Source organism: Cherax quadricarinatus, chromosome 70 (assembly GCF_038502225.1).
Source record: "Cherax quadricarinatus isolate ZL_2023a chromosome 70, ASM3850222v1, whole genome shotgun sequence".
NCBI classification, from domain to species: Eukaryota; Metazoa; Arthropoda; class Malacostraca; order Decapoda; family Parastacidae; genus Cherax; species Cherax quadricarinatus.
In genome coordinates this window covers 8,769,627-8,794,902 of record NC_091361.1, presented here as the reverse complement: position 1 = coordinate 8,794,902, position 25,276 = coordinate 8,769,627, and the positions used below count along the sequence as shown (strand labels likewise).

At 39.8% G+C, this 25,276-nt stretch overlaps 1 protein-coding gene across 1 annotated transcript in view; it reads left to right on the top strand.

Annotated features, from left to right (window-relative positions):
• The window catches only part of LOC128702117 (neuronal acetylcholine receptor subunit alpha-7-like), a 285,395-nt gene that overhangs the window by 224,675 nt on the left and 35,444 nt on the right, over nucleotides 1-25,276 (top strand). Inside the window, exon 9 of the mRNA XM_070099890.1 lies at nucleotides 10,807-10,922. Within this exon, the coding sequence (XP_069955991.1) occupies nucleotides 10,807-10,922 (116 nt within the window). The remainder of the gene's footprint in view (nucleotides 1-10,806; nucleotides 10,923-25,276) is intronic.

The window sequence follows — 25,276 nt, the reverse complement described above, 5'->3', positions numbered from 1 at the left end:
ATAATAGCACCAACCACTCCAAAACTACATCCCTACCTGCTTTTAACATTTCTATCTATATCCCATCAATCCCATCTGCTTTACCCCCTTTCATTTTACCTACTGCCTCACGAACTTCCCCCACACTCACAACTGGCTCTTCCTCACTCCTACAAGATGTTATTCCTCCTTGCCTTATGCACGAAATCACAGCTTCCCTATCTTCATCAACAATCAACAATTCCTCAAAACATTCCCTCCATCTTCCCAACACCTCTAACTCTCCATTTAATAACTCTCCTCTACTATTTTTACCTGATAAATCCATGTGTTCTCTAGGCTTCCTTAACTTGTTAATCTCACTCCAGAACTTTTTCTTATTTTCAGCAAAATTTGTTAATAACATCTCACCCACTCTCATTTGCTCTCTTTTTACATTGCTTCACCACTCTCTTAACCTCTCTCTTTTTTCCATATACTCTTCCCTCCTTGCATCACTTCTACTTTGTAAAAACTTCTCATATGCTAACTTTTTCTCCCTTACTACTCTCTTTACATCATCATTCCACCAATCGCTCCTCTTCCCTCCCGCACCCACTTTCCTGTAACCACAAACTTCTGCTGAACACTCAAACACTACATTTTTAAACATACCCCATACCTCTTCGACCCCATTGCCTATGCTCTCATTAGCCCATCTATCCTCCAATAGCTGTTTATATCTTACCCTAACTGCCTCCTCTTTTAGTTTATAAACATTCACCTCTCTCTTCCCTGATGCTTCTATTTTCCTTGTATCCCATCTACCTTTTACTCTCAGTGTAGCTTCAACTAAAAAGTTATCTGATATAACTGTGGACCCTCTATAAATATGTACATCCTGAAGTCTACTCAACAGTCTTTTATCTACCAATACATAACCCAACAAACTACTGTCATTTCGCCCTAAATCATATCTTGTATACTTATACATCATATCTTTATATATATATATATATATATATATATATATATATATATATATATATATATATATATATATATATATATATATATATATATACATATATATGTATATATATATATATATATATATATATAAATATATATATATATATATATATATATATATATATATATATATATATATATATATATATATATATATATATATATATATGTATATATATATGTATATATATATATATATATATATATATATATATATATATATATATATATACACATATATATATATATATATATATATATATATATATATATATATATATATATATATATATATATATATATATATATATATATATATATATATATATGTATATATATTATAGGGGGTACCACCTCTACAACTGTACTGGGGTCCCTCTTCTTCAGAGAAAAGAATAAACTTCAGGGAAAACTCAAGGTTCTCCCTGAAGCTGTTTGAGAATTTTCTTCTACCACCTCCTATATTTAAGATATGTTTTATTTAAAGACAAAATACATTGACAAAACATTAACAAAAATACAATAGAAAGTAGAACAACCTAGATAACAACTCAGAGCTACGTCTCGAATACTTCATCCAGCTCGTCGGTGGTGAGCCGCGTGCCCAGAATGCTGCAGGCATTTCCCCTCTGGATCGTGACACTGAGTCTCTGAAAGAGGAAGCTCGTCGTTCTGTGGTCCTTGGTTTCTATGATGAACTTTTCACACAGCTCTTTCAGGAACTTTAGAGCACACTTGCCCAATGCTCCAAGGGTCTAAAACCCTAATGGGATGAAGTTATAGCAAGGGGGGAGGTCTTCATATTTGCGGATCTTCTGGGTCTCCCTGTGGCTGGCAGCTCCACCCCCTTCAGCTACGGATTATGGCAAGTAAGTGTCTGCCATTGTGGCGGCACAGGTGCAGTCCAGTCCAGGGTTGCGTAGTGGCTCCATCAGGATGCTTTTGATTTCCATCAGACGTTTGCACTTGGGGTTTCCGTTGAGTTGGGCAACGGGCTGTGGTGAGGCTTCTCTTTATGATGTCATTGACCTCCTCATGTCTGGCATACTTCCCTTCTGTTGTGTAACACGAGACCATGAAGTCCGAATTGATCAGCTGTCGCAATGCCGGAAATACACCTATGTTCGGTGAGGATGGGGGCGGATAGGCGAAGAGCAACACCAATCTGAATGGCCTGTGGGTCGAGTTGAGTGCCCAGGGAGGAATTGGGAACATCTAGAGTGTGGTGCCTTCACTACCAGGAGACGAGCTTTGTCCTTTCCTGAAGCGTTGGTGAGCATTGTGTTGGCGATTTTTTCCATGATCAGTTTGTCTCAGTGTGACTGTTTGTACTCTCTGGGAAGAGATGGTCTACTGGAGGAGTCTGCAATAGTGTCAAACTGCATCGGAGCTCAAGACCTTGAGTCTTGAGCTCCGATGTCTCTCAAGCGTTCGGGGACAATCTTCTTAATTAATGCACTGGAAGCCAAACACGAAGACAGGAAAGCAGGTAAAGCTACATGCGTTGCTTCGAGCACCCCTATACTTCCCAGTCACACTGGGAAGGTTGCTTGATCCCATTGCTGATCCTCTAGAGACAGGTTCAGTGTCTTCTTAAAGGTTGATCTCAGGTGTGCATCATATTCGTCGAGTGTTGGGTTGTCAAAAGAGGGTGCACACCTCAGGAAGTAAGTGAGTCTTGGCATAGTTAGACACCTTGTGAGGAGATACAGAGCATCATAGGCATCAAGATCGCTTATTCTCTCCTCCATTCTCATCAGATCATTTAATTTTTCCTTGAGGACAGTGTCGATGGCCTGGTGACCCAGCGGTGCTCCCAAGAGGGTACTGTTGGATGGAGTGGTAGTAGAGACTTCCGGGAGGATTCTTCGCACGGCATTGAATATTTACTGGTTCGCTGTGATGATTTCACACTTGGAGGGATTGAGGATGAGTCCCAAGTCTTCTCCCTGAGTTTTCATCAGTTGTAGAGCCTCTAACAGGGACTCTTCAGTACCTGCCAGAGTGTCATCATCCAGGTACCAGAAGTTGAGCTCGCTGCGCAGGCTGGAAGTTAGTTCTCTTACTGCCAAGCAGAAGAGAAGTGGAGCTAGTGAGTCACCCTGCTGAACACCCTCTGATTAGAGAATTTCATGTTCTCCAAACAAAAGAATTGAGGGTTTGCTGTAGCCAGCTGAAATGAAAGGAGAAAGGCTGGTGAACCGATCCCGAAAGGCCGGCAAGACATCTCTCTTCACCATATGAAAGGCATTTCTGAAATCAAGTTGGACTATGGCCTTGTCTTCTGGTAGGTCTCTGATGAAGGCCCTTGCCACATGAACTGCGGCTTCACTGCCTTGAGAGACCCTAAAGCCCAATTGGTGTGGCTGGAGTAAACTGGCAGCTTCTAGGCAAATGTTTCTTACTGCTGTTTTGGCAACGAGACGGCGAAGAGTATTACCAACAACAATGGGTCTGATTCCCCCATCCTTCTTCTTCAAAGCACATAGTGAGGCTCCAAAGAAGAAAGGTTTAATTTCTTCTGGGATTCGCCCAGCCAGGCAGTTGTTGACGAAAGTTTTTAACTCGGTGAGAAGAATTGATGCAGATGTACCTAGTACTGGATTTACCATCTCTTTGAGGTGTTGTTTTCAAATTCCAGTGTAACCTCCTGCAGATCCTGCTGGAAATGACACAATCGCCTTATAGACTTCTGATTCTGGCAAAATTAATTGTTCATTGATGGGGTCTTCCTCAGGGTTGTTGTTGATGGCTATGGTGTCCCTGGTTGGATGCTTGTCTCTTAGTGCTTGGGCTGTGGTCTCATCTTTGGGGGCTACAGTGTCGTCACTTGTTATTATTCTGATTGCTCCCACTGTGTTTACCTTCTACGATTTTTTTTTTTTTTTGCTAACCTGTGCGCAGATTTTCTCGTTTTCTGTGGAACTTTTCTTGGGTCTATCTCTGTGATTCCTGCAATTATGGGGCAGAGCGAGATAATTATCCGTTCTTGGGTAGTTGTGCACTGCCTTGGTGACTGATGTGGTTAGCAGTTTGCCTCGTCTTTCAGGAACTACAAGACAGACATTGCCGAACAGGAGTAGGTTGCGCCATGCTTTGATGGTGCCTCGGGCTTCTAAGTTGGTGGAACCTCCATTCACCTGCTTAAGAAGGTCTGTGAATTTCCCTGCTGCATATGAGCGAGGCGCTTTAGGGATGTGGGATAAGGTACTGCTAGCAGTGGATTTAAATGCCAGCAAAAGGTTATGGCAAGTGAGGAGGTTACCATTGGAATTGTTTTCTGCCTGTGGAGGCTGTGGGCTGTTCTCTGTTGTAGGCACATATGATCCAGCACACCCATGGTGTGCACGAATAAGGCCATCCCTGTTGTGTGCTCGAAACTCTCCACACACCTGACATGTGCCTCTTCTTTCATTGTTGGGTGCACTGTTTCCCTGGCTTTGTGGCTGGCTGGCTGCATCATCTGCCGTACCTTAAAACTGTCTGACAAGCCCAGGCTGAAGGAAAAATGGCGCATGGCACATACCGCATGTGGTTCATGGTGGTGGTGGGAGGGGGAGGAGAGAGGTCTCCCGTCCTTGTGGTGGGCGTTGGAGGAAAGGGAGATGTGAAAGATGTGTGATTAAGCAGAGTAGGACACTCACTCCCTCCTAGACACGTCAATTACAGTGACGTGACGAGACTATACACCACTATGCTCTGTGCACAGCCCCCAGTATAAACGACACACAGCTATACACTACACATGCTATGCGCATACCATGCACATGCTAAGCATATACTATGCACTATACATTATATACACTATACACAAGGTGAACAAACACTCCATTGTCGTAACACAAGCACACGGTGTATGCGCGCCTGTTTGGGGAAGGGGAAGGGGGTACATAGTTTTACCCCACAACCTCCGCAACCTCCTTCTCCATGAGGCCTTCCCTCTGGAACTGTCCTGGAGACCCCTATCCTCAGAGAAAAGAATAAATTAGCTTCATGAAAAACTCAAGGTTCTCCTGGAGGCTGTTTAAAAATTGGTTTAGATATGTTGATGATATTTTGTGTCTTATGACTAAGAATGTAGTTATAAACCATTTCCTTTTTAAATTAAATAGCTTAGCCCATTCTATAAACTTTACTGTTGAGTTCGAAGCAAATAACTTATGCCCTTTTCTAGATGTTTTAATTATTAAGGGTAACAATGACTTTAAATTTGAAATTTACAGAAAATCACAGCAACATTTTTGATAGCTTAGCGTATTTGTAGTCCAGAGTTCGTAGATGAAGAAATATTCAAAATTTACGAAATAGATAATGATCTGGAATACTCATACTTTTTACAATCCAAAATGGGACAATCAACCATCTTCAATTAAAAAAAAAATGTTGTATAGCCCTAATGGCTTAGCGCTTCTTTTTGATTATAATAATAATCAACTAAAAATATGTTGGTTCTCCCTTACCATGAAAACTTGGTTGATACGCCTTCTCTTCTTAAGACTTTTAATCAAATTTGTATTTAAAAATCTTGATACAGTAAAAAAAAACATTTGATAAAGAATTCCCCCCAAAATGCTGATGGATGTGTCTATAAGATTCCTTGTAAAATTTGCGATAAAGTTTATTACGGGCAAACTGGTAAAAATCTCGAACTAAGATTAAAACAACATAAATATAGCATTAGAACTGGACAAGATTCCAATGCTCTATTTATTCATGTTGCACTTGTGTCCTTTTACCTTACATATTGTCGGTAATTCTAACAACTTTCTACCTTTACACACATTTCCAAATTCGTCCACTAAACTTTTCAATTTTTCTTTAGAATCTCCCATAAGCACAGTATCATCAGCAAAATGTAACTGTGTCACTTCCCATTTTGTAATTAATTCCCCATAATTTAATCCCACCTCTCTCCCGAACACCCTAGCATTTACTTCTTTTACAACTCCATCTATAAATATATTAAACAACCATGGTGACATTACACATCCCTGTCTAAGACCTACTTTTACCTGGAAGTAGTCTCCCTCTCTTCTACACACCCTAACCTGAGCCTCACTATCCTCATAAAAACTCTTTACAGCATTTAGTAACTTACCACCTATTACATAAACTTGCAACATCTGCCACATTGCTCCTCTATCCACTCTATCATATGCCTTTTCTAAATCCATAAATGCAATAAAAACTTCCCTACCTTTATCTAAATACTACTCACATATATGTTTCAATGTGAACACTTGATCTACACATCCCCTACCCACTCTAAAACCTCCTTGCTCATCCACAATTCTACATTCTGTCTTACCTCTAATTCTTTCAATAATAACCCTAACGTACACTTTTCCTGGTATACTCAGTAAACTTATTCCTCTATAATTTTTACAATTTCTTTTGTCCCCCTTCCCTTTATATAAAGGGACTATACATGCTCTCTGCCAATCCCTAGGTACCTTCCCCTCTTTCATACATTTATTTAACAAAAATCCCCTCAAGGGAGGTTTCTTGACGCTCGTGAGGGGCTCTTGATCTAGGGAATTGGATCTGTGCTCCAGTTCCCTGAATTGAGCCTGAATACCTTCCATCCCTCCCCCACATGCGTTGTATAATCCTAAGGGTTTAGCGCTCCAACATGATTATAATAATAATTATTAAACAAAAATACCAACCCCTCCAACACTATGTCCCCCCTGCTTTTAAAATTTCTGTAATGAAACATCAGTTCCAGCTGCTTTACCCCCTTTCATTCTACGTAATGCCTCACGCACCTCCATCACACTCATATCCTGCTCTTCTTCATTCCTAAAAGATGATATGCCTCCCTGGCCAGTGCATGAAATTACTGCCTCCCTTTCTTCGTCGACATTTAAAAGTTCCTCAAAATATTCTCGCCATCTACCCAAAACCTCCATCTCCCCATCTATTAACTCCCCTACTCTGTTTTTAACTGATAAATCCATTTGTTCCCTAGGCTTTCTTAACTTGTTTAACTCCAAATTTTTTTCTTATTTTCCTTAAAATTCCTTAACAGTACCTCTCCCACTCTATCATCCGCTATCCTTTTGCACTCTCTCACCACTTTCTTCACCTTTCTTTTACTATGGGGTATATGATCGAGATGTATAAATGGAAAACAGGAATATATTATGTGGATGTAAATAGCGCGCTGAAAATTTCCATCCAAGACAGGACTCGCAGCAATAGTTCCAAGATGGAAAAATTCAGATTCAGGAAGGATATAGGAAAGTACTGGTTTGGTAATAGAGTTGTGGATGAGTGGAACAAACTCGCGAGTATAGTTATAGAGGCTAAAACGTTGTGTTGTTTTAAAAATAGGTTAGATAAACACATGAGTGGGTGTGGGTGGGTGTGAGTTGGACCTAACTAGCTTGTGCTAGTAGGTGGAAGTGACTTGACTAGGTGGGTCATTGGGCTAATCCGATGGGGGGACATGTACCTGCTTTGCATGGGTCAGTAAGCCTGTTACAGTGTTCGTTCTTCCTTATGCTTATATATATATATATATATATATATATATATATATATATATATATATATATATATATATATATATATATATATATATATATATATATATATATATATATATATATATATATATGTCGTGCCGAATATGTAAAACTGGTCAATTAGCAAGAACTCATTTAAAATTAAGTCCTTTCTAAAATTTTCTCTTATACGTTTAAAGATATATTTTTTTCATTAATGTTAATGTAAAAATTTTTACTTTTGCACCAAAAGAATCTTAGAAAACTTACCTAACCTTGATATAAAAAGAACAATTTATTTTAGCCTAACCCAACTAAATATATTTTGGATTTGTTTAAAATAATTTAATACTAAACAAACACATTGAAATATATTTTTTTCGTTAGGTTCAGAATGATTTTGGCAAAATTATTGCATTCACAAATTTTCACTTGTCCTATTTGGCAAGATGAGCGTTGCAATTTAAGCCACGATCGCAAGCTCTGCCTATTCGGCACGACATATATATATATATATATATATATATATATATATATATATATATGTCGTGCCGAATATGTAAAACTGGTCAATTAGCAAGAACTCATTTAAAATGAAGTTCTTTCAAAAATTTTCTCTTATACGTTTAAAGATATATTTTTTTCATTAATGTTAATGTAAAAATTTTTAAGTTTGCACCAAAAGAATCTTAGAAAACTTACCTAACCTTATTTTAACAAGAGCAATTTATTTTAGCCTAACCCAACTAAATATATTTTAGATTTGTTTACAGTAATTTAATACCAAGCAAACGCAGTGAAATTTATTTTTTTCGTTAGGTTCAGAATGATTTTGGCGAAATAATTGCATACACAAATTTTCACTCGTCTTATATGGCAAGATGAGCGTTGCTATTTAAGCCAAGATCGCAAGTTCTGCCTATTCGGCACGACATATATATATATATATATATATATATATATATATATATATATATATATATATATATATATATATATATATATATGTATGTATATATATATATATATATATATATATATATATATATATATATATATATATATATATATATATATATACATATGTATATATATATATATATATATATATATATATATATATATATATATATATATATATATATATATATATATATATATGTATATATGTATATATATATATATATATATGTATATATATATATAAATATATATATATATATATATATATATATATATATATATATATATATATATATATATATATATATATATATATATATATATATATATATATATATATATATATATATATATAGGGAGGTACCACCTCTATAGCTGGAATGGGGACCCTCATCCTCAGAGAAGACAATAAACGTACCTCAGGGAAAACTCAACGTTCTCCCCGCAGCTGTTTGAATATTTTCTTCTCCTACCACCCCCTATATATTTTATATTCTATGTGAACATTTGTTAATAAACAGAATACATTTACAGAAAAAACAAACATGAATACAAAGGCACAATGTATCAAAGATCATGAATTTCCTCCAGCTCCTCATAGGTTGGATGCGAGCCAAGTTTGCAGCAAGCATTTCCCCTCCGGATGGCTACGCTGAGGCGCTGGAGCATGAAAGCGGCTGCCCTTGGGTCCCTGGTGGTGTCGATGAGTCTGGAACCCAATTCTTTAAGGAAACGTGTGGCATTTTTATATATATATATATATATATATATATATATATATATATATATATATATATATATATATATATATATATATATATTTATATATATATATATACATATGTATATTTCATTAAAAGAACTGTGGCTTGGCGAGGACTCGACCCTGCATTCCCATGCCCAGCATCACTCTCTCCACTGGACCACTATCCTCTAACACCAGGTGCTATGCAGTATTGAGAATGTGATCCTGATGCATGGACATTCGTGTTCGTGGAGCCTAAGAGACTAATTTCAGCCTCATCTTGTTTGGTGTACCAGCCATCACCAGCAGTCTACATATCAATGAAACCACGAAACAAGTGATTTTGAATCATTAACAGAACTGCGGCTTGGCCAGGACTCGACACGACCACGAATATCCTCGCATGAGAATCACATGCTCCGTACTGTTGAGCACCTGGTGTTTAACTATGGTTGTTCAGTGGAGAGAGTGATGTGTTTTTGAGAGCTTTACGAATTTGTAGTCCAGAGTTCATAGATGAGGAAATATCCAAAATTTATGAAATATGTAATGATTTGAAATACCCAAGAAATGTAATTGAAAATTTTTTTTAAAGTTGCTTGAAATACTTTCTACAATCCAAAAAGGGACAACCAGCCTTTTTCAACTAAAAATATGTTGGTTCTCCCTTACCATGAAAACTTGGTTGATATGCCTTCTCTTCTTAAGAATTTTAATATTAAAGTTGTATTCAAAAATCTTGATACAGTAAAAAAAACTTTTGATAAAGAATTCCCCCCAAAATGCTGATGGATGTGTCTATAAGATTCCTTGTAAAATTTGCGATAAAGTTTATTACGGTCAAACTGGTAAAAATCTCGAACTAAGATTAAAACAACATAAATAAAGCATTAGAACTGGACAAGATTCCAATGCTCTATTTATTCATGTAAGAGATTTTAACCATCCAATTGATTTTCAAAGAGTTGAGAAAGTAGTATCAAGCAAGTCCATGGTCGACAGGAATATAATTGAATCTTGTTTCATAAAAAGCAGTTTTGACAATAATATGAATATTTCCTTTGGTTTATATAAATTAGATCCATTTATAATTAATAGAATTTGGGAAGAATTTAATAATACATTGGACAAATAATTTTTTAAATTTCTTATTTCTTGGGTAGAATAGTTTGTTGGTGGGTTGTATTAAGGACCTGTCTAGTTCGGCCGGCGGGCCTGTTGTCTCGCGTCAGGTGTTTCGTTGTTGTGGGATCTGATAGTGAGGTGTGAGCTACCCCTTTATATACCTTCCTTTGATGCTTTACTTTCATTGTTCCATGATAATGTGAGTAGTCACGAATGAGCTTGGAACTTTTCTATTCTTTCACAGTGGTTGTTTAGCATATTCTGAAATCACCTGTTTTCTGTGATCTTATTGCATATATATATATATATATATATATATATATATATATATATATATATATATATATATATATATATATATATATATATATATATATATATATATATATATATATATATATATATTGCACTCAAGCAAGCATAAGGAGAGATCAGACAGCTCAGGGTTTCAGTGAAGCCTTTTCTATGTTGCAGATTTCGAGAACCAGTTCATGCGGGTCCTTAACAAGGTGTACCAGACTATAGAGAAGAACGAAATGAGACTCGGAGACCAGGATAGGAAGGAAGCAACGCGGGTTGAGTGGCAGCAGGTGAGTTGTGGCTGTCAGGACGTTTGTTTTGATAAGTGATGCATAGTTGTATGAGGTGTGTTTACATGAGTGTTGTAAGGTTAGTTCATTAGGTGTGTTTACAGGAGGGATGTGTAGTTGAAGCAATTATTTACATAATAGTTCTGTAGTTACAGCAGGTGCGTTCAAGCTGTGGCTGTATAGTGATATCTGGAATGCTTATATGGCTATTGTGTAGTGACAGAAGGTGTTGTTGCACAAGGGTTGCAGAGTGGCAGCTGGAGTTTTTACGTGGGGGGTCTTCTTGTTGCGAATGTGCTTGCACATGTTTATATGGGTAGCATGTGTGTGTTTTCGTGAATGTTGTGTATTGGCAGCAGGTGTGCATAAAAAAGGGTTGTCTACTGCCAGCAGGTGTGTATTCCTGAGATGTGTATTAGCTGCAGATAGGCTTATTTGACTGTTGCGTAGTGGGAGTAGGCGAGTTTACATGAGTTTTGTCTAGTGTCATCAGATGAGTTTAAATGAGGTTTGTCTACTCTCAGCAGATGAGTTTACATGAGGGATGATTAGCAGGTGTGTATTATCTGGTAGTAAAAAAATTTATAATAATTAATATATGTTAAGTCCCGAGATATAAACAGGTGTCTCTTTCACACCGTATTAGGTGTAATGCAAAGAATTTAGCAATTGGATAGTATCCAGGAAATGACTGGAGAAGTGTGGTATTGAGTGTATGCAAATCTAGTGTCAGTACTTGGGAAAGGAACCCGAAAAAATTAAGTCGTGGATCTGTAAGACAGTGGACGGCTTTCGTCATATGATCAATAACACTAGTGGCGGGTCAGTATATGACTAAGACCCGCGTCAAGAAACGTCATGTTTCCTGAAGAATCTTAACTCAGCCTGGTGAGTTACGGGGTATGGAAAACCTCCTTAAGATAACCCGATGGCTCAGACAGATAACGTCTCTAGTCCGATTTTTTTTTTTAATGAAATACAGTTAAGGGCAACAGATAAAATGCAAAGGTTAAAAATCTGAAGATGTGTCACGTATGTGGCTGCAGGTAGGTAATGTTAAGTTGTTGCCAGAGGCAAGTAGTGTTAAGATGGAGGGTACAAATAGACAGTGTTAAATATATAGCCAGATGTTGGCACTATCAAAAATTAAACAAAAATTGGAAAGTGTTATTCATGTGACAATTAGATTGAGGTGTCTGTCAAAGTTATTGGTTGTAGTTGTGAAAGAGTGAAGGACAAACAATACCAGCCTTGAAGAAGACAGTTTCCTACTTCAAGGAAAGAAGTGAATATGCATATATCCGAAAAAAAGTATCCCTGTATTTCCTAACCCCTGTCCCGTCTCAATTCACGCGAGTGGAATAGTACAGAGTGCGGCACAAGTTTTTAATTAAGTTAAGAATTAGATTTGATTTTTTTTTAAGATCAGGAAAAATAATTCACCTGCCAAGATATGCAAACAAATATCCTCTTATTTCAATGAAAATAGTAAATGCTCGAAATGAGTCACTGGGAAAAAATTGGGAATGGTCTCAGTACGAGTGTGCAGAAGGTTACCACGCATACAAATAGTCCCATGAATCTTGCCCAGTGTACTTGGCACCAGCATTGAAAATCTTAAACAGATCGAATATGGCGTTCTCTAGAAATAAATGAAATTGGTGTTAAAGCAAATAATGATGTTGCTGAGAATATTCCGGAAAAATAAAAAAAAGTTTTCCCTCGCTAAGAAAAAAAAAAAAAGAAAGAAAGCCTTAAGACAGCTATTTTTTCGAGTTTAGTGTTATGGAAGGATTTTTTTTTTGCTTTCCTTAAAAATTCAAATTTGGAGAAATCGAGAAAAATGACAAAGTGACTCCCAGACAACACGAAATGAATACGAAAATCCTTTCTATTAAGCTATAACATAAGTTATTGTTTATACACACACACACACACACACACACACACACACACACACACACACACACATATATATATATATATATATATATATATATATATATATATATATATATATATATATATATATATATATATATATATATATATATATATATATATATATATATATATGTGTGTGTGTGTGTGTGTGTGTGTGTGTGTGTGTGTGTGTGTGTGTGTGTGTGTGTGTGTGTGTGTGTGTGTGTGTGACTTTGTGTCAGTGTTCTGTGCTGTCGAACATTTCAACAATATTTAAAGGTTAAAGCCGATCGGATGAAGCATTCTCTACTTATTGCGTTAAACAATTTGCTTAACAACATTGGCAAATTGAAATGTACGAAGCTGAAGGAGAGTGACAAGTTGTACTGTGATAAAGGTCACTAACAGTAAAATTGTTGTACTGTGATAAAGGTCACTAACAGTAAAATTGTTGTACTGTGATAAAGGTCACTAACAGTAAAATTGTTGTACTGTGATAAAGGTCACTAACAGTAAAATTGTTGTACTGTGATAAAGGTCACTAACAGTAAAATTGTTGTACTGTGATAAAGGTCACTAACAGTAAAATTGTTGTACTGTGATAAAGGTCACTAACAGTAAAATTGTTGTACTGTGATAAAGGTCACTAACAGTAAAATTGTTGTACTGTGATAAAGGTCACTAACAGTAAAATTGTTGTACTGTGATAAAGGTCACTAACAGTAAAATTGTTGTACTGTGATAAAGGTCACTAACAGTAAAATTGTTGTACTGTGATAAAGGTCACTAACAGTAAAATTGTTGTACTGTGATAAAGGTCACTAACAGTAAAATTGTTGTACTGTGATAAAGGTCACTAACAGTAAAATTGTTGTACTGTGATAAAGGTCACTAACAGTAAAATTGTTGTACTGTGATAAAGGTCACTAACAGTAAAATTGTTGTACTGTGATAAAGGTCACTAACAGTAAAATTGTTGTACTGTGATAAAGGTCACTAACAGTAAAATTGTTGTACTGTGATAAAGGTCACTAACAGTAAAATTGTTGTACTGTGATAAAGGTCACTAACAGTAAAATTGTTGTACTGTGATAAAGGTCACTAACAGTAAAATTGTTGTACTGTGATAAAGGTCACTAACAGTAAAATTGTTGTACTGTGATAAAGGTCACTAACAGTAAAATTGTTGTACTGTGATAAAGGTCACTAACAGTAAAATTGTTGTACTGTGATAAAGGTCACTAACAGTAAAATTGTTGTACTGTGATAAAGGTCACTAACAGTAAAATTGTTGTACTGTGATAAAGGTCACTAACAGTAAAATTTAAAGCCATTTGGAAACAAACATTATTCTGAACTTGGTATGATTTCAACATTTCCAATTTTTTTAACTGTTTCATTAAAGTTTTAAGTTTTCACATACTCAGAATATACTTACGGGTTATAATACATCGTTAATATTATTTTGAAGCAATAAGAGCAAGAATTTTTTAGTAATTTGAATAAAAATTTAAAATTACTGTTTATTTAATCATTACTGAAAAATAGGGACTTATGCCACCCACTGCCAGAGTGAGCACTGTGCTCAGGACTTACGCCACTCACTGCCAGAGTGAGCACTGTGCTCAGGACTTATGTCACTCACTGCCAGAGTGAGCACTGTGCTCAGGACTTATGTCACTCACTGCCAGAGTGAGCACTGTGCTCAGGACTTATGCCACCCACTGCCAGAGTGAGCACTGTGCTCAGGACTTATGCCACCCACTGCCAGAGTGAGCACTGTGCTCAGGACTTATGCCACCCACTGCCAGAGTGAGCACTGTGCTCAGAACTTATGCCACCCACTGCCAGAGTGAGCACTGTGCTCAGGACTTATGCCACCCACTGCCAGAGAGAGCACTGTGCTCAGGACTTATGCCACCCACTGCCAGAGTGAGCACTGTGCTCAGGACTTATGCCACCCACTGCCAGAGTGAGCACTGTGCTCAGGACTTATGCCACCCACTGCCAGAGTGAGCACTGTGCTCAGGACTTATGCCACCCACTGCCAGAGTGAGCACTGTGCTCAGGACTTATGCCACCCACTGCCAGAGTGAGCACTGTGCTCAGGACTTATGCCACCCACTGCCAGAGTGAGCACTGTGCTCAGGACTTATGCCACCCACTGCCAGAGTGAGCACTGTGCTCAGGACTTATGCCACCCACTGCCAGAGTGAGCACTGTGCTCAGGACTTATGCCACCCACTGCCAGAGTGAGCACTGTGCTCAGGACTTATGCCACCCACTGCCAGAGTGAGCACTGTGCTCAGGACTTATGCCACCCACTGCCAGAGTGAGCACTGTGCTCAGGACTTATGCCACCCACTGCCAGAGTGAGCACTGTGCTCAGGACTTATGCCACCCACTGCCAGAGTGAGCACTGTGCTCAGGACTTATGTCACCCACTGCCAGAGTGAGCACTGTGCTCAGGACTTATGCCACCCACTGCCAGAGTGAGCACTGTGCTCAGGACTTATGCCACCCACTGCCAGAGTGAGCACTGTGCTCAGGACTTATGCCACCCACTGCCAGAGTGAGCACTGTGCTCAGGACTTATGCCACCCACTGCCAGAGTGAGCACTGTGCTCAGGACTTATGCCACCCACTGCCAGAGTGAGCACTGTGCTCAGGACTTATGCCACCCACTGCCAGAGTGAGCACTGTGCTCAGGACTTATGCCACCCACTGCCAGAGTGAGCACTGTGCTCAGGACTTATGCCACCCACTGCCAGAGTGAGCACTGTGCTCAGGACTTATGCCACCCACTGCCAGAGTGAGCACTGTGCTCAGGACTTATGCCACCCACTGCCAGAGTGAGCACTGTGCTCAGGACTTATGTCACCCACTGCCAGAGTGAGCACTGTGCTCAGGACTTATGCCACCCACTGCCAGAGTGAGCACTGTGCTCAGGACTTATGCCACCCACTGCCAGAGTGAGCACTGTGCTCAGGACTTATGCCACCCACTGCCAGAGTGAGCACTGTGCTCAGGACATATGCCACCCACTGCCAGAGTGAGCACTGTGCTCAGGACTTATGCCACCCACTGCCAGAGTGAGCACTGTGCTCAGAACTTATGCCACCCACTTCTAGAGTGAGCACTGTGCTCAGGACTTATGCCACCCACTGCCAGAGTGAGCACTGTGCTCAGGACTTCTGCCACTCACTGCCAGAGTGAGCACTGTGCTCAGGACTTATGCCACTCACCGCCAGAGTGAGCACTGTGCTCAGGACATATGCCACCCACTGCCAGAGTGAGCACTGTGCTCAGGACTTATGCCACCCACTGCCAGAGTGAGCACTGTGCTCAGAACTTATGCCACCCACTTCTAGAGTGAGCACTGTGCTCAGGACTTATGCCACCCACTGCCAGAGTGAGCACTGTGCTCAGGACTTCTGCCACTCACTGCCAGAGTGAGCACTGTGCTCAGGACTTACGCCACTCACCGCCAGAGTGAGCACTGTGCTCAGGACTTATGCCACCCACTGCCAGAGTGAGCACTGTGCTCAGGACTTATGCCACTCACTGCCAGAGTGAGCACTGTGCTCAGGACTTATGCCACCCACTGCCAAAGTGAGCACTGTGCTCAGGACTTATGCCACCCACTGCCAAAGTGAGCACTGTGCTCAGGACTTGTGCCACCCACTGCCAGAGTGAGGACTTTGCTCATGACTTATGCCACCCACTGCCAGAATGAGCACTGTGCTCAGGACTTAGGCCACCCACTACCAGAGTGAGGACTGTGCTCAGGACTTGTGCCACCCACTGACAGAGTGAGGACTGTGCTCATGGCTTATGCCATTCTCTGCTAGAGTGAGCACTGTGCTCAGGACTTATGCCGCCCACTGACAGAGTGAGCACTGTGCTCAGGACTTATGCCACCCACTGACAGAGTGAGGACTGTGCTCAGGACTTGTGCCATTCACTGCTGGAGTGTGCACTGTGCTCAGGACTTATGCCACCCACTGACAGAGTGAGCACTGTGCTCAGGAAACCACACCAGTGGTGAAAATTTGATTGTGATCTGATGACTCATTTTCCAGCCATGCCACAGATTCCAGGTTATATATTATTTGACAACAGCGACAAATTTGCCAACACTCAAAGAAAAGTTTGTAGGCATCATCCTGGCCATAAGATGCATTATCTATTTAATACTGAAGCCATTCACAAGAGCTTAACGGAAATTAATTTAATGTGGTTTCAAAGACATTTAATGGTCATATCTGCATCTACACATCTGAATTTCCCTCTTCTCCTTCGTCGATATTTTGGATTTTTTTTTAACCGTTTGATGGTATGAAACTGACGGCTTTGTAAGTTATCCGAGCCATTTAAGAATCCTGGAAATGGGTTCAACAACTTTGGTCATGGAAATAAATGGTATAAAATACCGACACAATGGAAATATAAACACATATGCAGTATAATGTGATCCTTTATTGACTACGTTTCGCCCACACAGTGGGCTTTTTCAAGTCACAAACAGAACTACCTGGGGTGGAAGGATCGCGAGTATTTATAGTCAGGTTCAGAATGCTGAGGTCAGGTGGAGAATGCTGCATCTGATGATGTACCGAGTGGGGTTATAGAGTCTAAAATCTTGGGTAGCTTGGAAAGGAGATTAGATTTGTGAGCAGATCTTCTACAGTGTTCTTAGGTGGGATATCGATGAAGAAGTTTCTTGGCAAGTGGTTCAGCTATGTTATAGAAGCCACTATTCTGGTTGAAGTTGTCGGATATAGAAATAAGTGATGATTCCAGGATTCTTCTGTATTGAGTGTTGTCTTCTGTGGCGATAAGTCTTGAGTTTCTGTAGTTTATCAAGTGGTTGTGTGAATTACGGTGTTGTACGCAGGCATTCCTTGTGTCGTCAGACCTGCTTGCGTATTGGTGTTCTGAAATACGTGTTTGGAGGTCCCTTGATGTTTCGCCCACGTATAACTTGTTGCAGTCATTACAAGGGATTATGTATACCCCTGCAGAGGGTGGAAGCTTGTCCTGTCTATCACTGGTAATGTCCTTGATGGTCGTGGTTGTGGAGGTAGATATTTGAAATGAGGTATTGGAAAAGATGTTGGAAACGTGTTTGGCAATGGAGTTGGTGGGGAGGACTATGTATCTCTTCTCGGCAGTGTCTTCTCTGGGTGTGTTGAAGATGTTTAATGCCCGTCGTCTGCAGTCTCTGATGAAGTGACGAGGATAGTGGAGTTTAGAAAATACTTGTTCAATCATCGTGCATTCTTCTTCACGAAACTCATTGCTGCAGATTCTGAGTGCACGCAGGAAGAAGCCTTGATGTTCTGCTTTGCAAAGCTGACCACGAACTTCGTTTTAAAGTCTATCGAAAACCCACCAACCAAAACGATCTTATCCACTTTTACTCTCACCACGACACCAAAACCAAACGTGGTGTAATTATAGGCTTCTTCCTGCGTGCACTCAGAATCTGCAGCAATGAGTTTCTTGAAGAAGAATGCACGATGATTGAACAAGTATTTTCTAAACTCCACTATCCTCGTCACTTCATCAGAGACTGCAGACGACGGGCATTAAACATCTTCAACACACCCAGAGAAGACACTGCCGAGAAGAGATACATAGTTCTCCCCACCAACTCCATTGCCAAACACGTTTCCAACATCTTTTCCAATACCTCATTTCAAATATCTACCTCCATAACCACGACCATCAAGGACATTACCAGCGATAGACAGGACAAGCTTCCACCCTCTGCAGGGGTATACATAACCCCTTGTAATGACTGCAACAAGTTATACGTGGGCGAAACATCAAGGGACCTCCAAACACGTATTTCAGAACACCAATACGCAAGCAGGTCTGACGACACAAGGAATGCCTGATTACAACACCGTAATTCACACAACCACTTGATAAACTACAGAAACTCAAGACTTATCGCCACAGAAGACAACACTCAATACAGAAGAATCCTGGAATCATCACTTATTTCTATATCCGACAACTTCAACCAGAATAGTGGCTTCTATAACACAGCTGAACCACTTGCCAAGAAACTTCTTCATCGATATCCCACCTAAGAACACTGTAGAAGGTCTGCTCACAAATCTAATCTCCTTTCCAAGCTACCCAAGATTTTAGACTCTATAACCCCACTCGGTACATCATCAGATGCAGCATTCTCCACCTGACCTCAGCATTCTGAACCTGACTATAAATACTCGCGTTCCTTCCAACCCAGGTAGTTCTGTTTGTGACTTGAAAAAGCCCACTGTGTGGGCGAAACCTAGTCAATAAAGGATCACATTATACTGCATATGTGTTTATATTTCCAACTTTGGTCATAGTGCGCGTGAGTATGACAGTTGTTCCTAGAATTTGGTCCTAGTTGCCGTACACAAATTTTGAAACTATGAAACATAATGGATGATTCGTTCTAGAAAGTAGTAACATCGGAAAGTTGGAAGAAGGAAAAAGAAAAACAAAAAAATAAAAAAAAGGCAGCTTCTTACATGTGCCCCTTTGGAAATACTTGACAGAGACCAAAGGAATTATTATCCTAAAACACACAAATGCATTAAGCTTGAACTGTTACGAAGTTGTATTGTCAAGTTATCAGCACTGAAAGTAATCAGAAGCACCACTCATAAATTAAAGCTTGAAAAACAGTATTTCAGCGCTTTTAATTTCTCCCGGAAAAGTACATTGGTACCGACGCAAGCCAAAATCAAAATTTTTCACTAAGTGTGACCAGCTTTTAAAGAAAGTAAGTACAGTTTCTAAGTAGCAGCTAAGTAAGTTTCATGTATAAGTGAACAAAGTATAAAATTTTTTTAACAATGTTCGTAAGGGCATACTGAAGCCATGGGCACAAAAATGAACATTAGATTGATTTAACCAACTGAAGGATAACTAAATAAAGTCAAACACTGTGAATTATTTCTTCTTATAAAATAACCTATTTCTGAATAAAAAAAAATTCATAACCTGACATCAGGAGAATGTTTTGTGTGAGGAAAACACATTATCACTAAAACATATCATCACTAAAACACATCATCACTAAAACACATCATCACTAAAACACATCATCACTAAAACACATCATCACTAAAACACAATTGAGTGGTTTGCAAGGAGAAGGAAACGGCCCGTCAAAGTAATTTTCAAGGCAGAATGAACTCGAACCATGATCCTGCAGGAGATAGCATGGCTGAGAGACAAATCGGAGTTCCAGAGTGTGTACATCGATCGAGACAGAACACAAGAGGAAAGGATGATACTGAAAGAGAGAGTGCAAAAACGAAAGGAGGAATGGGAGGAAATGACAAAGAAGAGCAGAATAACCCAGACACAGGTGAAAGGGCAAGCACCCCCCCCCCCCAGAAACACCCGCAGAAGGACTCCAACCACGACAACCCCAAGGGAAGTGAACAGTCTTAACCAACAATCATACACTAATCCCCCAGTCCCACCCCCACACCACGAACCCCACCCCTACAGCAACCCCCTATGGGAACTCTGCCCCCACCCTCACAGCAACCACCCATAGGCCCCTGCCAGGGCTCCTGCTCTCCCAACCCCAATATTCTCTCAGGACCACAGTTTTAGAACAGACATTGAACGTTTGGTACACGAATGTAGATGGATTAACGAATAAATATGAGAAGTGGCATGAAAGAATCAATGAGAAGTCCCCAGACATCACAGCAGTCACGGAAACAAAACTCACTGAGACAATAACAGATGCAATTTTTCCATCAGGATATCAGATCCTGAGGAATGATACAAGTCACAGAGGGGGAGGAGGGGTTGCACTGCTCGTAAAAAACCGATGGAAATTCGAGGAAATGGGAGGCATGGACGAGATTGGAGAAAGGGAATACATAGAAGGTACACCTCAGTCTGGGGAGCTCAAAGTAGCCATTGCAATGATGAATAATGCACCACAGAACTGCAGGAGACCAAGAGAGGAATATGAAGAAAGCAATAGAGCAATTGTGGACACACTGGCTGAGGTGACAAGAACTCACTCGAGCAGAGCAAAGTTACTGGTTATGGGCAATTTCAACCACGCAGATAGATTGGGAAAACCTGGAGCCACAATGGGGTCCTGAAATATGGAGAGCCAAGATGATGGATGTGGTACTGGAAAACCTCATGCATCAGCATGTTAAGGACACTACCAGAGAGAGAGGGGAGGATGAACCAGTAAGACTGAACCTTGTGTTCACCCTGAGCAGTTCAGACATTGAGGGCATCACATATGAGAGGCCCCACGTGGTTCTGTGCTTTGAATACATAGTAGAGTTACAAGTGGAGAGGGTTACAGGAGTTGAATGGGAAAAACCAGACTATAAAATAGGGGACTACGAAGGTTTGAGAAACTTCCTGCAGGAGGTTCAGTGGAACAGAGAACTGGTAGGAAAGTCAGTAAACGAAATGATGGAATACATAACAACAAAATGCAAGGAGGCAGAGGAAAGGTTTGTTCCCATGGGCAACAGAAATAATGGGAACACCAGAACGAGCCCCTGGTTTACCCGACGGTGTAAGGAGGCAAAATCTAAGTGCAATAGAGAATGAAGAAAGTACAGAAGGCAAAGAACACAGGAAAATAAGGAGATTAGTCAAAGAGCCAGGAACGAGTATGCACAGGTAAGGAGGGAGGCCCAGCAACAATATGAAAATAACAAAACATCGAAAGCCAAGTCTGACCCGAAATTGCTATATAGCCATATCACGAGGAAGACAACAGTCAATCTGAGAACTGAAGGTGGGGAACTCACAAGAAACGATCTTGAGGTATGTGAGGAGCTCAACAGGAGATTTAAGGAAGTATTTACAGTACAGACAGGAAGTGCTCTGGGAAGACAGCACAGAGGGGAACATCAACAGGGAATATACCAACAAGTGTTGAATGACATACAAACAATGGAGGAGGAGGTGCAGAAGCTGCTAAGCGACCTTGATACCTCAAAGGCGATGGGACCGGACAACATCTCCCCGTGGGCCCTTAGAGAAGGAGCAGAGACGCTGTACATGCCACTAACCACAATCTTCAATACATACCTTGAAACTGGGCTACTACCTGAGGTATGGAAGACGGCAAATGTAGTCCCCATTTCTAAGAAAGGAGACAGAACAGAGGCACTAAACTACAGACCAGTGTGTCTGATGTGTATAGTATGGAAAGTCATGAAGAAGATTATCAGGAGAGTGGTGGAGCACCTGGAACCGAACAAGATTATAAATGACAACCAGCATGGATTCATGGAAGGCAAATCCTGTGTCACAAACCTTCTGGAGTTTCATGACAAGGTAACAGAAGTAAGACACGAGAGAGAAGGGTGGGTTGATTGCATTTTCCTGGACTGCAGGAAGGTCTTCGACACAGTTCCTCACAATAGATTAGTGCAGAAGCTGGAGGATCAGGCGCGTATAACAGGATGGGCACTGTAATGGATCAGAGAATACCTGACAGGGAGGCAACAACGAGTCGTGGTACGTGAAGAAGTATCACAGTGAATGCCTGTGACGAGCGGGGTCCTTCAGGGGTCAGTCCTAGGACCAATGCTATTTTTGATATATGTAAATCACATAATGGAAGGGATAGACTCTGAAGTGTCCCTGTTCGCAGATGATGTGAAGTTAATGAGAAGAATTAAATCAGATGAGGATCAGGCAGGATTACAAAGAGACCTGGACAGGTTGGACACGTGGCCCAGCAACTGGGTTCTCGAATTCAACCCTGCCAAATGCAAAGTCATGAAGATTGGGGTAGGACAAAGAAGACCACAGACAGAATATAGGCTAGGTAGCCAACGACTGCAAACCTCACTCAAGGAGAGAGAGATCTTTTGGCGACCATAACACCGAGCACGTCTCCGGAGGTACACATCAACCTGATAACTGCTGCAGCGTATGGGCGCCTGGCAAACCTGAGATTAGCGTTCCGATACTTTAGTAAGGAATCGTTCAAGACACTGTACAATGTGTACGTCAGGCCCATACTGAAGTCTGCAGCACCAGTTTGGAACCCACACCTGGTCAAGCACGTCAAGAAGCTAGAGAAAATACAAAGGATTGCAACAAGGCTAGTTCCGGAGCTCATGGTAATGTCCTACGATGAAAAGTTGAGGGAAATCGGACTGACGACACAAGGAAGACATGATAACGACATTTAAAATACTGCATAGAATAGATAAGGTGGACAGAGACAGGATGTTCCGGAGATGGGACACAGAAACAAGGGGTCACAATTGGAAGCTGAAGACTCAGACGAGTCACAGGGATGTTAGGAAGTATTTCTTCAGTCTTAGATTCGTCACGAAGTGGAATAGCCTAGCAAGTGATGCAGTGGAGGTAGGAACCATGCATAGCTTTAAGACGAGGTACGGCAAAGCTCAGGAAGCATAGAGAGAGGACCTAGTAGCTATCAGTGAAGAGGCTGGGCCAGGAGCTGAGTCTCGACCCCTGCAACCACAATTAGGTGAGTTGAATACATCATCACTGTAAGTTTGAAGCTTTGCAGAAGATATATTTTCTAGTTATAGAAGAGAATCCTCTAAAATTTTTGCCTTCAGAGCCTAAACCTCTGAAACATTTTATTCATTTCTAACGATGCATCAACCATGGAGGTTTGATGCCGTTCACGATTGTTATATTTTAACCACAGAAAAACAGTAAACCCTAAGACTCAAATAGCATCTGTGGAATAGGAGAGCATTCAGATTCGATCCAGTCAAGTGGAAGATAAATTCAGTTCCTTCAGGCATGAGCCACTTTCCAGCATCAAGGCTAAATGGCATCTACGTGCGTCAATATATATACCCATTAAATGGAAACAATTTGAAAATGGTCTATGTTGCATTGTGAAAATTGCACCCACGCATGCAAATAGTCCCAGGAATCTTGCCCAGCATATATTACACTAACGTTGAAAATTTCACGCTGGCCGAATAGGGTTGTCGAGTAATAAACGAAAATATGTGAGACAACTAAAGAAAATTTTTGCTGTGAATGTTCCGAAAAATAGTCAGGTTTTCCCTCGCTACACTTGAAAACCACTGTAAACCGGGATTTTTTTTTTTCACAGTTTACTTTTCTCTTGAACATTATTTAAAATTCTCTTCAATCCTGAAAGAAAGCAATATTTTATTTTGGTGGAAGGGTTGAAGCTAATCAGATGTGACACTCAGAAATTATTGCATGAAAAACAGTATTTGATTTGTTTTACAGTTTCATCCACCAAAAAAATATAACTTACACAGGCAAAAATCAGTTCAAACTTTTCTCTAAACAAGATTGTCCAGCTTTTGTGAAAGTAATGGCACACAGATATTTAAGGAAGTCAGAACAGACAAACTTCAGTTATTTTACAGTAACTAATTTAAAAAATAAAACTCACACGAGATAACATCCTTCTTTTGAGAAAAACACATCGGTACTAAATGTTTATGGGCAGGCGTCGCTTTCGACGTTCTAAAAGCATGGGATTTATGGAGCCATGGAACCAAGCGACCCGCTCAGGACATTTTTTGTATAGGCCAGACCAATCACAAGGCTTCTGGGACCAACATTATTTATGACGTTGCCGATTTCTGTCGCATTTCATTCACTGGGATAAAACAAATGCAAACACTTTCATCTGAGTGCTCGCCGGAGACGGATTTCAGACGGTGAGTTTCTGAATGTGCTTTCAGTGTTTAATTGAATGTTTTAATATAGTTTTGACATGTAAATGAAGTTCATGTGACAAATATAAGTAACATTGATATACAAGTGAATATATGATACACAAAGGAGTCAAAAACAGTTCTCTGCCATAGTGAAGTATTACGTCCCGTGCACTAATGTGTGTTACATAGCTTGTTATATATTGCAAATATGCACATATTTGTTCATTTGCCATGCTTATCTTATGTTTTCTTGTCATTTCAGTTTCAAGTAAGCTTGTTTTATGAATCAAGTGCCCGACGGAGAAGGGATTATGTAATGGCTGATCCTCTTTATAAGAGTGCAATTTACCTTGATTCTACAGATAAGGGAGGAAATGATGATAAATATATTACTGATAAGAGATGTAACAAAGTACTTCCTCACTGGCCCATTCATGATAGTTTAAATATTTATTTTACAGTGTGAAATTTGTATTTTCTTATATTTTTTTAATATTTTCTAATATTTTCGAACACTAGTTTTTTGTATACAGATTTATTGGCTAATAAATTTTAAATATACATCGATGTCTTTTATTAAAATTTTCAACTATCAAGTATTTGGATATTTTTTTACTGTTATTCTACATGGGGACATTTTGGTGACTTATATGGATAAAAACAAATAATTTCGAAAAATGTCCATGAGTAAATAAACCTTAGAAAAGGCTATATTTAAGAATGTCAACC